The sequence below is a fragment of the Scyliorhinus torazame genome, chromosome 3, assembly GCF_047496885.1.
Source record: "Scyliorhinus torazame isolate Kashiwa2021f chromosome 3, sScyTor2.1, whole genome shotgun sequence".
Taxonomy (NCBI): Eukaryota; Metazoa; Chordata; class Chondrichthyes; order Carcharhiniformes; family Scyliorhinidae; genus Scyliorhinus; species Scyliorhinus torazame.
Genome location: NC_092709.1, coordinates 95,583,353 through 95,597,613, shown reverse-complemented (window position 1 = coordinate 95,597,613; position 14,261 = coordinate 95,583,353). Strand labels below are relative to the sequence as shown.

The window sequence follows — 14,261 nt, the reverse complement described above, 5'->3', positions numbered from 1 at the left end:
TGGGTTACGGAGATAGGGTGGAGAAGTTGGCTTAAGTAGCGTGCTCTTTCCAAGGGCCAGTGCAGACTCGATGGGCCGAATGGCCTCCTTCTGCACTGTAAATTCTATGATTCTATGAAAGGCTGCTCCAATCTCTAAGTGAACTTCAGGGTCCCTCACACACTCCACAGACAATGTCACTCCCTCACACACATGGGCATGACCCCACAACCCGCACCTGAGTGAGGACACCCTGCTATGGGGCTGCTGAGGGCCCCCTCCATTTTCAGGCCTTTACACGTCCCCTTTCGTGGCGAGATGAAGAATCCCGCCCGTTATCTTTGTTTTAAAACAGGTCAAAAGCTGTTTCATCATAGAATCATAGAATTTACAGTGCAGAAGGAGGCCATTCGGCTCATCAAGTCTGCACCGACCCTTGGAAAGAGCCACGCAATTGTCCATTTGCATTGCGCCTTTAACTTTGTAGCATATGAATCTGCCTCGTGAGAAAACTGCAAAAGATAACACTGGTAGTGTTTGTCACTCAGTATAGACACTTTTGTGTAAATGTCAAGGAGGAGCAACAGTGTAATCTCGACTGAGCAGTCTTAAATGACCTGGTCCGTTACTGTCCAGGATGATTATACATATGCTGTACCTCAATCTCAAAAGGAAACTCCTTCACCTGCCAAACTGATGAAGTCTTCTCTGACCTGCAAACATTTGCGAAGTGATTCCACCGTAAGCAGGAGTTACACTTTTTCCCACCAGCTGGTCATGATGTTGGGAATCAATGGGTACCACCACAATCTGGGTACATTTTTGAGAGTACTTGACTGTGAAGGCTCCCTGGCATCTCTGGTGAAACATATACAATTCAATAATCATTTTTCTTTAGCTTGAAGTATTTTTCAAGAGCATTTAATACCAAATGTATCTTCTGTGAGCTGATCAAACACTGGCCTTCACCTCTGAGGCAGCAGATGAGTATTGCATTCTTGCGGGTCACTGTCACCTACAGACCATCCATATACACCGAGACCAAGTAGGTCTTGAACCTGGAAATTCATTGATCCCATGGCATGTTTGGACCTCCCGGTGAAGAAAGGAGTGGCACTGGAGCCAGTAAATGTAAACTTTCTCCATTAACCTAGCCACCAGCTGTGTTTTGTGTCTCAGATATTTGCAGAGATGACACACCAGTTTTTATGTCTCAACAGGAGCTATATTTTTAAATGTCCAAAGTCACAAGCTTACAGCTTGCTTTTAGTATCTCTTTCTAGGTAATCACACCTAGGCTTGACAGACAGCACACAGAACAGAGAAGAGTTAACAGACATACATAATCAAACACCAAACAATTGGACAGCTGAATACTACAAGTTGGAGCCGAAGAGATTTCAGAATTGGGAGCTAGCTGAAACAATCAGCTTTACAGTAAACCTCCTGCTTAATAGGAAAGGTTGAAGCTCTTTGTGGGATATTTCTATGATTCAAGAGACATACTGGCCCGTAACGCCTGACAAGCAGTGGAAATCCACAGGCTGCCAATTCTAAGATAGAAAAATGCCCACTTACCTGCCCTCAGAAATTGCGGTGAACCTTCCTCTTCCAGATGCATCCTTGGGCCTCCAGCGCGGCAGTCTGCGCAGGCTCCAGCATGGCTCAGGAGGAGTGTAGCCCTGCCCCCTTATGAAGGGGCCAGGTTGGGAACACTCATTGAGGGCAGGCATTTGAACTATTAATTTATAATAAGAATCTTTATTAATGTCACAAGTAGGCTTACATTAATTAACACTGCAATAAAGTTACTGTGAAAAGCCCCTAGTCGCCACACTCCGGCGCCTGTTTGGGTACACTGAGGGAGAATTCAGAATGTCCAATTCACCTAACAAGCACGTCTTTTGGGATTTGTGGGAGGAAACCGGAGCAGCCGGAGAAAACCCACGCAGACACAGGGAGGACGTGCAGGCTCCGCACAGACAGTGACCCAAGCTGGGAATCGAACCCGGGTCCCTGGCGCTGTGAAGTAGCAGTTTGTATAATATAAATTTAGAGTACCCAATTCATTTTTTCTAATTAAGGGGCAATTTAGCATGGCCAATCCACCTACTCTGCACGTCTTTTGGGTTGTGGGGGAGAAACCCACACAAACACGGGGGGAATGTGCAAACTCCACACGGACAGTGACCCAGAGCTGGGATCGAACCTGGGACCTTGGTGCCGTGAGACAACAGTGCTAACCACTGCGCCACCGTGCTGCCCTAGAAGTTTTTTTTAAAACCGTGTTTTTGCCCTTTTATACAGGCATTGCTGTTGTTATTTGGTTCTTTTAAATTAATTTTAAAAATTACAAAATTTAGAGTACCCAATTATTTATTTTTTCAATTAAGGGGCAATTTAGTGTGGCCAATCCACCTACCCTGCACATCTTTGGGTTGTGGGTGTGAAACCCACGCAGACATGGGGAGAATGTGCAAACTCCACACGGACAGTGACCCAGGGCCGGGATTCGAACCCGGGTCCTCAGCGTTGCAGTCCCAGTGCTAACCACGGCGCCACATGTCGGCCCCTTTTAACGTAATTTTTAATTTTGATTAAAATGATTAAAGGTGATTATAAGTGAACATAGATTTCATTATTTGTTTTAAATCTGTGAAACTATTTAAATCTGTAATATATTATTATATAACTTTATGTGTGGCATGCTTAAAAATGTTCATATGTTTTAATTTAGATTGTGGTCATAAGATTTTAAAAGCGTCCCAGGGCTTTTTGCTGTCACCATCCTTGTAACAGTGGATATTTCTTTGATTTGTGTTTCTCGAATCATAGAATCACTGCAATGCAGAAGAAAGCCATTCGGCCCATCAGGTCTGCACCGACGCTGCAAAAGAACATTTTACTCAGGCCCACGCCTCTGCCTTATCCCTATTGAAACCAGTTAACATTTAACTTAATGTTTAACATTATGAGCTGAACAATGACATTTTGTGTAATAATCTCAACTTTACAAATTTCATGCAATAAAATATATTTTCTCACTTAAACATAAAGGTCAATAAAATGTATTTTTCCACATAAACACTACGGTTTTGTCTATTTGTAGAGAAAAGGGGAGAATGAGAGAGAGGGGAGAATGGGAGAGAGGGCAGAACAGGACAGACAGAGGGAGTGAGAAGAGGATGGAGAGAGGGTTCAGACATATCAATTGTTAATTTTACAAGCTCAAAGTTCGAAAGCAGCAGCTGCTGAAGCGCACATTGGCACACATCTCCTCTGACATATTTTGGGATATCCTTTGCCTATACACTCTTAGAGGTGGGTAATTGATTTGCTTTCTCACCAGGCAGAGATGTAGCCTGACTCTTCTCTCAAGATCATTACGTCGAAGTCTCAAAAGAAGTTCAAGGATTTTAAGAAGCCAAGCTATTAGTGTGATGACTCAGCGGAGATGAAGCATGACTGCAGACATTGGATTCTGCAATCCCTGTCAGAGAGATAGTTCACATTAGCTTACAGGTGGCTTGCACAGGTCAACTTTGTTAAACCATTTGAAGTAATCACTGAGGCTTGTAAAGATGCAAATTGCATCAGGGAGATTGTTAAATTAAATAATACAGCTTCAAATACATTGCAAAATCCAAATGTACTTTAGCGCTGACTCTGGAAGGATAAGCATGCTAACGTTAGTGTCTTTGAAGGAGTCAATAGCACCAGTATCGAGGCCATGATCATGTGAAACAAACTCAGCTGGGCTGCCCATAGCTTAGGATGAGAGTACAGACTGCCAAAACAAATCATCTTCACCCAGCTCAAGGAAGGACTATGAACATGAGGAGGACAAGGGAAGCTCTTCAAATACACCTTGAAGGTTTACCTCAAGAAATGGAACATAGACATCTATGCCTGGGGGATCCTTACTCAGAAGAAACCTACTTGGAGGAACCTTCTGACTGAAGGGACACAATTCTTTGAGAACACCCAATGGCAAGAGAAGGCCCGGAAAAGAAGCCTGAGAAAGGAATGCCTGTGACCTAGCGTTCAAGGACTGATCCCACCTTTTGGAAACTCCTGCAAGTGACTATTGAAGATGCCGCTCTAGGATCGGACTCATCAGCCACTCAAGGACCCACAGAACACGTGACACACAGTATCTTCGGTGGACAATCCTACTCATTAGTGAATGATCACCGCATTCTATCCATTATAGTTCCCAAAATGGAATAACATCCTCATGACAAACTAATGTTTAAAAAAAATCTTTCTTTCACTTTCTGTGATTCCAAACTCACTTTATACAGTAAAGAACCTTTTTAATGGAATTAACAATGTCATGAGAAACCAAAGTTTAAAAGAAATAAAAATATAACTTCCTTTCATTTTATTTGCATTATAAACACATCTATAAACATTAATAACAGAAAACCTAATAAACAAATGGCTCCTGCCTCTGCTCAATGATACAGGATAGAGGGAAAAAAATGCAAATAGAAAGGTGTAAAAACATATCTATCATGGGGGAAAGTGGACCAAGATAGCGCTGACCCGGGATTTTTAATACAGCAGGTCCAGCACAGCGCATGAAGTCAAGCGGTTAAAAACAGTGGGCTGGAAGTTTAAACGCCGCACACTTCCATCGTGCATGCCCGTGCCTCCGCACTTCCAGGTCATTGTGCCGCGCATATGCGACGGACCAGCGACTTAAGTCGAGGATCCGAAAGGGGTTTCTCCCACTGCTGATTCCCTCCATTCTTCTGACCCTGCTGTCTTTCCTGGACTGTAACTCACGATGTTAATGTCATGGCTCCGATAAGTTTTGGATCCCGAGTTGTCCTTTTGCTGCAGGCGGCGGAGTTGTGAGATGAATGGTCAAGTGAGCACAGCTGACAGTGTCTGTCTAGTCATCAGTTTGGGTGGCTGGTTGGTGTGCAGCTGTGTGATAGCTCACTCTGGGGGCTGCGGCCAAGCTGCTCCAGAACGCACTGTCCAATTTTGCCATGGTTTTCTGCAATCTCTGCTTCAGCTCCTTTTCTTTGTTTCCTCCACATAACATGCTGTAAATTTATAATTCAAATGCTATTTTATGAATGCATTTGTTTTCATTTTAAAATGTTCTGCTATTACACACTTCCTAAAACATAAATATAATATGGCAATGTGTTGGAAGAGCAATCTTTATTCTCTTACACATGATTTTGATTTTTAAATGCTTCAGGATTCTTGGGACAATGGTTATTATATGTATTTTACTTCCATTGTGGTTACTAAATGCTGCTTATCACAAACTTTCAGTCCTTAAATTTCATTGAGAAGAATTAACTACATGATGTATGACTACCATTTTTAAAAAAGTAATTCTACACGCATTAATTGAAATGAATACTTCAGGATGTTTTAAAATAATTGAACATCTCGATTGTTTTGCAATTGTTCCAGTATAGTGGTTAATCTTGTTTTAGGATTTACTGAAGTCTGCTTTTAAAAGCCAAATGTCACATCATTGACTGAAAGCAAAGAACATTGCATATGGCCCCCAAGAAGGAAACATAGGCCCAGATTTTGCTGGTGGGGAACATCTCATGGTTGCCCTGAATAGTTAGATTTTATTTCCTTCCTCAATACCTCAAATATTTTGTCCTGTGAGTTGCTGGAAGTGCAGACTGATAATGATGTGCTGAGGACAAATGGGCACCTGGGACATTAATAGTGTCTGTACGAGGGGCAGCACGATGGCACAATGGTTAGCACTGCTGCCTCTCGGTGCCGTGGACCCGGGTTCGATCCCCGTGGACCCAGGTTCGATCCCAACCCTGGGTCACTGTCTCTGTGGAGTTTGCACATTCTCCCCGCCTGAGTGGGTATCACCCCCACAACCCAACATGATGTGCAGGGTAGGTGAATTGGCCACGCTAAATTGCCTCTTAATTGGAGAAAAAAAAGAACTGGGTACTCTAAATTTGTTTTAAAAATAAATAAATGAAATGAGTAACTACCAACAATCTGTCTCCTTTTTAAAAAAATATATTTTATTAAAGTTTTCAAACACAATTTTTCCCCCTTACAAATCAACAAAAACGGTAACGTGATAACTGATAGATAACATTGTTTAAATAAAATAGTGAACTATCAAAATAACACGAAATAGTGCTCCCCCCCCACCCCTTCACCCCATCTAGAACAAAAACAATTTACCCCCCCTTCCCTCCCACCCCCCTCTGGGCTGCTGCTGCTGACGATCTTTTTTCCCCCTAACGTTCCGCTAGATAGTCGAGGAACGGTTGCCACCGCCTGGAGAACCCCTGAGCCGATCGTCTCGGTGCAAACTTAATCCTCTCCAGTTTTATGAACCCTGCCATATCGTTTATCCAGGCCTCCAACCGTGGGGGTTCGCTTCCTTCCACATGAGTAAAATCCTTCGCCGGGCTACTAGGGACGCAAAGGCCACAATATCGGCCTCTTTCGCCTCCTGCACTCCCGGCTCATCCGCTACCCCAAATATAGCTAACCCCCAGCCTGGCTTGACCCGGACCTTCACCACCTTCGAGATCACTCCCGCCACTCCCCTCCAATACCCCTCCAGTGCCGGACACGACTAAAACATATGTGTGTGGTTCACTGGGCTTCCCCCGCACCTGTCCTCCACTCCAAAGAACCTGCTCAGCCTCGCTCCCGTTATGTGTGCTCTATGTAGCACCTTAAATTGGATCAGGCTAAGCCTGGCACACGAGGAAGAGCCATTTACCCTACTTAGGGCATCAGCCCACGTACCCTCCTCAATCTCCTCCCCGAGCTCTTCTTCCCATTTTCCTTTCAGCTCCTCTACCAGCTCATCTCCCGATATATTTTGGACACATTGCCCTCCCCGACCCACACCCCCGAAAGCACTCTATCCTGAATCCCGTGTGACGGGAGCAGTGGGAATTCCCTCACCTGTTGTCTGCATATCTCACCTGCATATCTGCATGTCTCACCTGCATATACCTAAAGCCATTCCCCGGAGGCAGCTCATACTTTTCCTCTAGCTCTCCCAAGCTCGCGAACGTCCCGTCTATGAACAAGTCTCCCACTCTCCTAATTCCTGCCCGGTGCCAGCTCTGGAACCCTCCGTCCATCCTTCCTGGGGCAAACCTATGGTTGTTCCTGATCGGGGACCACACCGAGGCTCCCAACACACCCTTCTGTCGCCTCCATTGCCCCCAGATACTTAATGTTGCTGCCACCACTGGATTTGTGGTAAACCTTTTCGGGGAGAGCGGCAGCGGCGCTGTCACCAGCGTTTTTAAGCTCGTTCCTTTACAGGACGCCATCTCCAACCTCTTCCATGCTGCCCCCTCTCCCTCTATCATCCACTTACGGATCATTGCCACATTGGCGGCCCAGTAATAGTCGCCCAAATTCAGCAACGCCAGTCCCCCTCTGTCCCTGCTACGTTGCAGGAACCCCCTCCTTACCCCCGGGGCCTTCCCTGCCCACACGAAGCTCATGATGCTCCTATCTATTTTCTTGAAAGGGCAGCACGGTAGCATTGTGGATAGCACAATTGCTTCACAGCTCCAGGGTCCCAGGTTCGATTCCGGCTTGGGTCACTGTCTGTGCGGAGTCTGCACATCCTCCCTGTGAGTGCGTGGGTTTCCTCCGGGTGCTCCGGTTTCCTCCCACAGTCCAAAGATGTGCAGGTTAGGTGGATTGGCTATGATAAATTGCCCTTAGTGTCCAAAATTGCCCTTAGTGTTGGGTGGGGTTACTGGGTTATGGGGATAGGGTGGACGTGTTGACCTTGGGTAGGATGCTCTTTCCAAGAGCCGGTGCAGACTCGATGGGCCGAATGGCCTCCTTCTGCACTGTAAATTCTATGATAATCTGTCTCCTTAACCAATGAGACTTCAAATTGAGAAAAAACAGAGAATGACAGAGAAAGAGGGTGTATTAAAATCAAATCAGGTACAGATGAAAATAAAAAGAAAGATCAGATTAAGACAGAGGAAAAAAAGCACTGAAAGGAAATGTAAAAAAATTAACACATTTAAAATCCCTAGCAATTTACTACTCTAGGAATGGACCACCACAGTTTAAATTGTTTCCTTTCTGCCCTGGAGAGGATGATAGTCATATCTAACAAGATACTTAGACTGTTAGGTAGCAGCCCTAACCTGCGGTGAATTAACACGGAAACGTAGCAACTTCATGAAACTCAAAGGGGAGTTTGAGGGCAAAATGTGTCTCAGAGTGGTACAAATCGTCTAGTAATCTGTGACAATTTACAGAGTATCTCTTAATTAGTACAACTTGCTGGGCAATTTACACAACTGAGCACCATTAAGCTCACCATTATTTTGACAGGAAAAATCTGGCCCGCAGGCAGCGTTTGTAGAGGAGAGAAGCATATTTAACGATTCTAATTTTTTATGAGTTCTGAAGGGCCACCACTAATTGTGTCCTTGGTAAAATTCAGCATTTTGTATTTGCCATAAGTGGTACGGCCAAAGCCATATTTGATGTAATAATTCTAAGGGCCCTGGGCTAAAATGTTGAACTGTTGACATCTTTGTGCCTTTTTCCACTCGCAGTAAATTTGGGATGGTTCAAACTCATCTCTTTTTTTTTAAATTTAGAGTACCCAATTCATTTTTTTTCAATTAAGGGGCAATTTAGCATGGCCAATCCACGTACCCTGCACATCTTTTGGGTTGTGGGGACGAAACCCACGCAAACATAGGGAGAATGTGCAACAAACTCATCTCTTAACCACTATACCTCATCACTCAGTTAATTTCTCATCCAAGGATTTTCACTTACGTTGGTGAAAGAGAATGAGCCATCAATTCAGCATTGTTGTAAATGAGACGGCTATCAGTGCGGAAGGGAGTACTAACACAGAAAACATTAGATATAGCAGAGAAACAAGGAATTATAAATGCACCCGACTCTCATTGAAACCGCACTCCAGGTTTCTTTGGCACTGTATGTTCATGTGCAGTGCAGTCCGAATTACATTGTAAAAATGTTAGAACAAAATCTCCAATCTCTTTAAATGAATCACCACATGAATGTCGTGAGGGTATGTACATAATCAGTGCTGTAACATTAAATATTTCAGTGCATTTGTACATCTGTATGAAAAAATAATTTTCACCTTTTTTAGTTCCACAGCTGGTGTATGGGGGAAACCTGGATTTTCTGGTGTTTGACTACCTGTCTGAAATCACCATGTCACTGCTCGCAGCTGCTAAAGCGAAATCTTCTGTGAGAATGTTTTTATTATTCAACCATTGGAATGTAGCCAGGTCATAGTACACAGTGTGTCCAAAGGTTCCGTTTCAAGGGATTGAAGAGCACGTGAGGACATTATTAGTGTATCATCCCTAGCTGTGCTGCATTAGGGATCAGGTTCATTCATTCTAGGGCAATCTTCATAGGTGATGTCAAAGAAGTTTGTTTTTCAGGAGGGCTGCTGCTTTAGGTGCAGTGATGGGAAAATGCTATTGTTAGGTTTTTCCTCCTTGAAGTGATGTTCCCAGCTGTGAGTAATGATAAATCCCTTCCAACCCACTGATGCAGGGCAAATGTTCAGCGGCGTTACAGGGCAGTAAAATTGCAGACTGAACAGTGGAAGCGTCCCGTACAAAGCCCCTAGTGAAGCTACATTATCGGCTTCTCTATCCCTGGTACGTGCACATGGTGCCTTGCTGCTGCATGAATCTTCAGGAGCTGTCACTCTCTCCAGCTCGTTCTGCCGGTTCAGGGAAGCTCTCTGAAATGTCTTGCAGATGCAGATAGTAGACTTGCCCACTTCCCCTGCCATTTTAACTGGATACACAGTAACTGGCTCTATATGAGATTCCCATAGAATCCCTACAGTGCCGAAGGGGGCCATTTGGCCCATTGAGTCTGCACCGTCCCTCCGAAAGAGCACACTACCTAGGCCCATCCACCCTATACCGGTAAACTTGCATATTGATCATATGCCAATCCACCAAAGCTGCACATCTTTGGACGCTAAAGGACAATGTATCATGGCCAACCACCTAACTTGCATATCTTTGGACTGTGAGAGGTAAACGGAACATCCAGAGGAAACACACGGGGAGAATTTGCAAACTCCACACAGACAGTCACGGAATTGAACCTGGGTCCCTGGTGCTGTGAGGCGGCAGAGCTAACCACTGTGCTACCGTGCTGCTCTCTCAATCAGAGATTGATGCTCTCTGATGACTTGGCCTGTAAAATCTGTGTCTATGGGTTCCTCAGCTACAGGCCCTGGTCTCTTCACATTTTGAAGATCAAATTAACAAATGGATTTTATCAGATATTTAATTCAAGATCCAAGTTATGTGCTGGTTTTATTTGATCATACATTTTCCCTTGGCCAATATTCCCATAATTTTACAGATTTATTTTTCCAGAAGTGCACCTCAACATCAATTCTCCTGTCATCCCCATTCTCCCATAGAGGGGCTCGGTGGGGTGGCCAACTAAACTTCACTGGGCAACTCTGCAGTGACATGGCTAAAATGGGAATTGTCCGCTGATGAGAAGCTGAATCTGCATTTCTCCAGTAAAAACAGAAAATGTTGAAAATACTCTATGGAGTGAGAAACAGTTAGCATTTTACTTTGGTGACCTTTAATCAGAATATTTCTCCACTTTTATATATTATGCCCCAGTCTACTGGGTCAAGGTCCTGTGCTTAATATTCATTTTAATATGACTTTACATTGTGATTATTAAACAAAGTTTCCTTATTATTATTATTTATTCCCATGTGTACTGAAATAGTAAAATCTATCTTTTTTTACCAGAACCATGGATATGTGCCTGATTTTGTGGAGGTTGCAATGGCCCCATTTATTAAGGATATTCATAAAAGAGGTAATTAAATTATATTCATGGTTTATTTACTTACTCCTTTTATCAAACTGCAGTTTATTTTCTGTAAATTCATTATAGTAGTAGACTAACTAAAAGAAAAAGTACAACATTAAATATATCCCCTGTATTCTACCAGCAGTTCACTATTATTTTCTCAGAAAATTACAAAATATACAAATTTGCTCCCTTCAATTCTCATTTACACCCCCTTGAATTTCGAATAGGTTTGCACTAAATTTATACTGCTATTCAGAAAGGCCATTATGCTAACTGGTATGAGAGAAGAAAACAGTTCACACTGGAGCAATATGGCATGCACCTTTGAGGATTAAGCAAAGGCATAGTTTTGGAACAGAATAGAGAGAACTTACATTCAATATCAGAGCCATACTTTGCCTGAATTTGGACTGTTTAATTGTTATCTAAAAGTGTGAAGAGTTCTATTGAAGTGTTGAATTTAAAATACAGATGGAGGGTGAGAAGGTAAAATCCAAATGCAGTGCCTTGTCCTTAAACAAAGGAGACTACAATGGGATGAGGGAGGAGTTAGCTAAGGTAGACTGGGAGCAAATACTTTATGGTTGGACAATTGAGGAGGTCTTTCAAAGTGATTTTTCAGTGCTCGGCAAAAGTATATACCAGTGAAAAGGAAGATTGTAGGAAAAGGGAAAATCGGCCATGGATATCTAAGGAAATAAAGGAGAGTATTAAATTGAAAGAAAATGCATACAAAATGGCAAAGATTAGCAGGAAACTAGAGGATTGGGAAATCTTTAAAGGTCAACAGAAAGCCATGAAAAAAGCTATAAAGAAAAGTAAGATAGATTGAGAGTAAACTAGCTCAGAATATAAAAATGATAGCAAACGTTTCTACAAATAAATAAAACAAAACGAGTGGCTAAGGTAAACATGGTCCTTTAGAGGATGAGAAGGGGGATGTAATAATGGAAAATGAGGAAATGGCCGAGGCATTGAACAGGTATTTTGTGTCGGTCTTCAGTGGAAGACACAAATAACTTGCCAATAATTGATGACAAGGAGGCTTTGGCAGGTGAGGACCTAGAAACAATCATTATCACTAAGGAGATGGTGTTGGGCAAGCTAATAGGGCTAAAGGTAGACAAGTCTCCGGGCCTTGATGGAATGCATCCCAGGGTACTAAAAGAGATGGCGGGAGAAATAGTAAATGCGCTTGTGGTAATGGGTTCATGAAAGGCAGGTCATGTTTCACTATTTTACTGGAATTCTTTATAATAACAATTTTTATTGTCATAAGTAGGTTTACATTAACACTGCAATGAAGTTACTGTGAAAATCCCTAGTTGCCACACTCTGGTGCCTGTTTGGGTACACAGGGGGGGAATTCAGAATGTCCAATTCACTTAACAGTATGTCTTTCGTGACTTGTGGGAGGAAACCGGAGCACCCAGAGGAAACCCACGCAGACACGGGGAGAAAGTGTAGACTCCGCACAGACAGTGACCCAAGCCTGGAAACAAACCTGGCCCCCTGGCGCTATGAAGCAACAGTGCTAACTACTGTGCGACCGTGCTGCCCATAAACGGACATTACAAGCGCGGTGGACACTGTGGAACTGGTGGATTTGGTGTATCTGGATTTCCAGAAGGCATTCGACAAGTGCGGCACAAAAGGCTGCTGCATAAGATGAAGGTGCACGGAATTATGGGTAATATATTAGCTTGGATTGAGGATTGGTTAACTGCCAGGAGGCAAAGAGTGGGGATAAATGGGTGTTTTTCTGGTTGGTTATCAGTGGCTATTGATGTGCCTCAGATCAGTGTTGGGACTGCAATTGTTTACAATTTACATAGATGATTTGGAGTTGGGGGTCCAAGTGTAATGTGTCAAATTTTGCAGATGATACTAAGATGAGTGGTGGAGCAAAGTGTGCAGAGGACACTGAAAGTCTGCAGAGGGATGTAGATCGTTTAAGTGGGTGGGCAAGGGTTTGGCAGATGGAATACAATGTTGGTAAATGTGAGGTCATCTATTTTGATAGGAATAACAGTGAACTGGACTATTATTTATATAGTAAAAAATTGCAGCATGCTGCTGTGCAGAGGGACCTGGGTGTCCTTGTGCATGGATTGCAAAAAGTTGGTTTGCAGGTGCAGCAGGTAATTAAGAGGGAAAATTGAATTTTGTCCTTCATTGCTAGGGGGATGAAGTTTAAAAACAGGAAGGTTATGTTGCAGCTGCATAGGGTGCTGGTGAGGCCACTTCTGGAGTACCGTGTACAGTTTTGGTCTCCTTACTTGAGAAAGGATGGTACTGGCACTGGAGGGGGTGCAGAGGAGATTCATTAGGCTGATTCCAGAGTTGAAAGGATTGGCTTATGTGAGACTGAGTAGACTGGGAGTATACTCATTGGATTTAGAAGAATGAGGGGAAACCTTATAGAAACATATAAAATTATGAAGCGACTAAATAAGATAGAAGTAGGGAGGTTGTTTCCACTAGTGGGGCATAGCCTCAAAATAAAGGGGAGCAATTTTAGGACTGAGTTGAGAAGGAACCTCTTCACCCAAAGGGTTATGAATCTGTGGTATTCCTTGCCCTGTGAAGCAGTTGAGGCTACCTCGTTGAATGTTTTTAAGGCAAAGATGGATAGATTTTTGAACAGTAAAGGAATTATGGTGAGTGGACGGGTAAGTGGAGCTGAGTCCACAAAAAGATCAGCATGATCTTATTGAATTGCGGAGCAGACTCGAGGGGCCAGATGGTTTACTGCTGCTCCTAGTTCTTATGATGTTCATAGAATCCCCACAATACAGAAGCAGGCTATGCAGCCCATCGAGTCTGCACCAGCCCTTGGAAAGAGCACCCTACTTAAGCCCACACCTCCACCCTATCCCTGTAACCCAGTAACCCCACCTAACCTTTTGGACACCGAGAGTCAATCTAGTATGGACAATCCATCTAACCTGCACATCTTTGGATTGTGGGAGGAAACCGGAGCACCCGGAGGAAACCCACACGGTCATGGGGAGAAGTGCAAACTCCACACAGACAGTCATCCAAGGCCAGAATTGAACCCGGGTCCCTGGAGCTGTGAGGCAACAGTACTAACCACTGTGCCACACTGCCGTCCACATGCCCATGTTCTTATGACTTGGTATTCCATTCTTAAAATCTTTAAAAGAAAAATATTTATTGACTGTCCTGATCTGTTCAAAGAAGGTCCATAGATAGGAGACAGATTTTCAACCAATCTTTCATTTGGGACACTTAAAACCATTTGTCCTACGTATCTAACTTTTTCTTTTCATGGAACTCTTTGAGAAATTACTGAAGCCTCTTGTGCGCTCCAGCTCCTAATGTTTCCGCTTCACAGTGATGCCTTGGGCCCTCTTGCACTTTAATGAATACGATTATGTTCCTCCAGAAAC

At 43.5% G+C, this 14,261-nt stretch overlaps 1 protein-coding gene across 2 annotated transcripts in view; it reads left to right on the top strand.

Annotated features, from left to right (window-relative positions):
* Window positions 1-14,261, top strand: part of lratb.1 (lecithin retinol acyltransferase b, tandem duplicate 1) — a 270,816-nt gene that overhangs the window by 18,479 nt on the left and 238,076 nt on the right. For both annotated transcript variants that reach the window (XR_011940145.1, XM_072496002.1), the window contains exons 2-3: window positions 9,125-9,225; window positions 10,782-10,851. Coding sequence is in view for 1 of the 2 variants with exons in the window: in XM_072496002.1 (XP_072352103.1) it covers window positions 9,125-9,225; window positions 10,782-10,851 (171 nt within the window). In the remaining variant the exon portion in view is untranslated. The remainder of the gene's footprint in view (window positions 1-9,124; window positions 9,226-10,781; window positions 10,852-14,261) is intronic.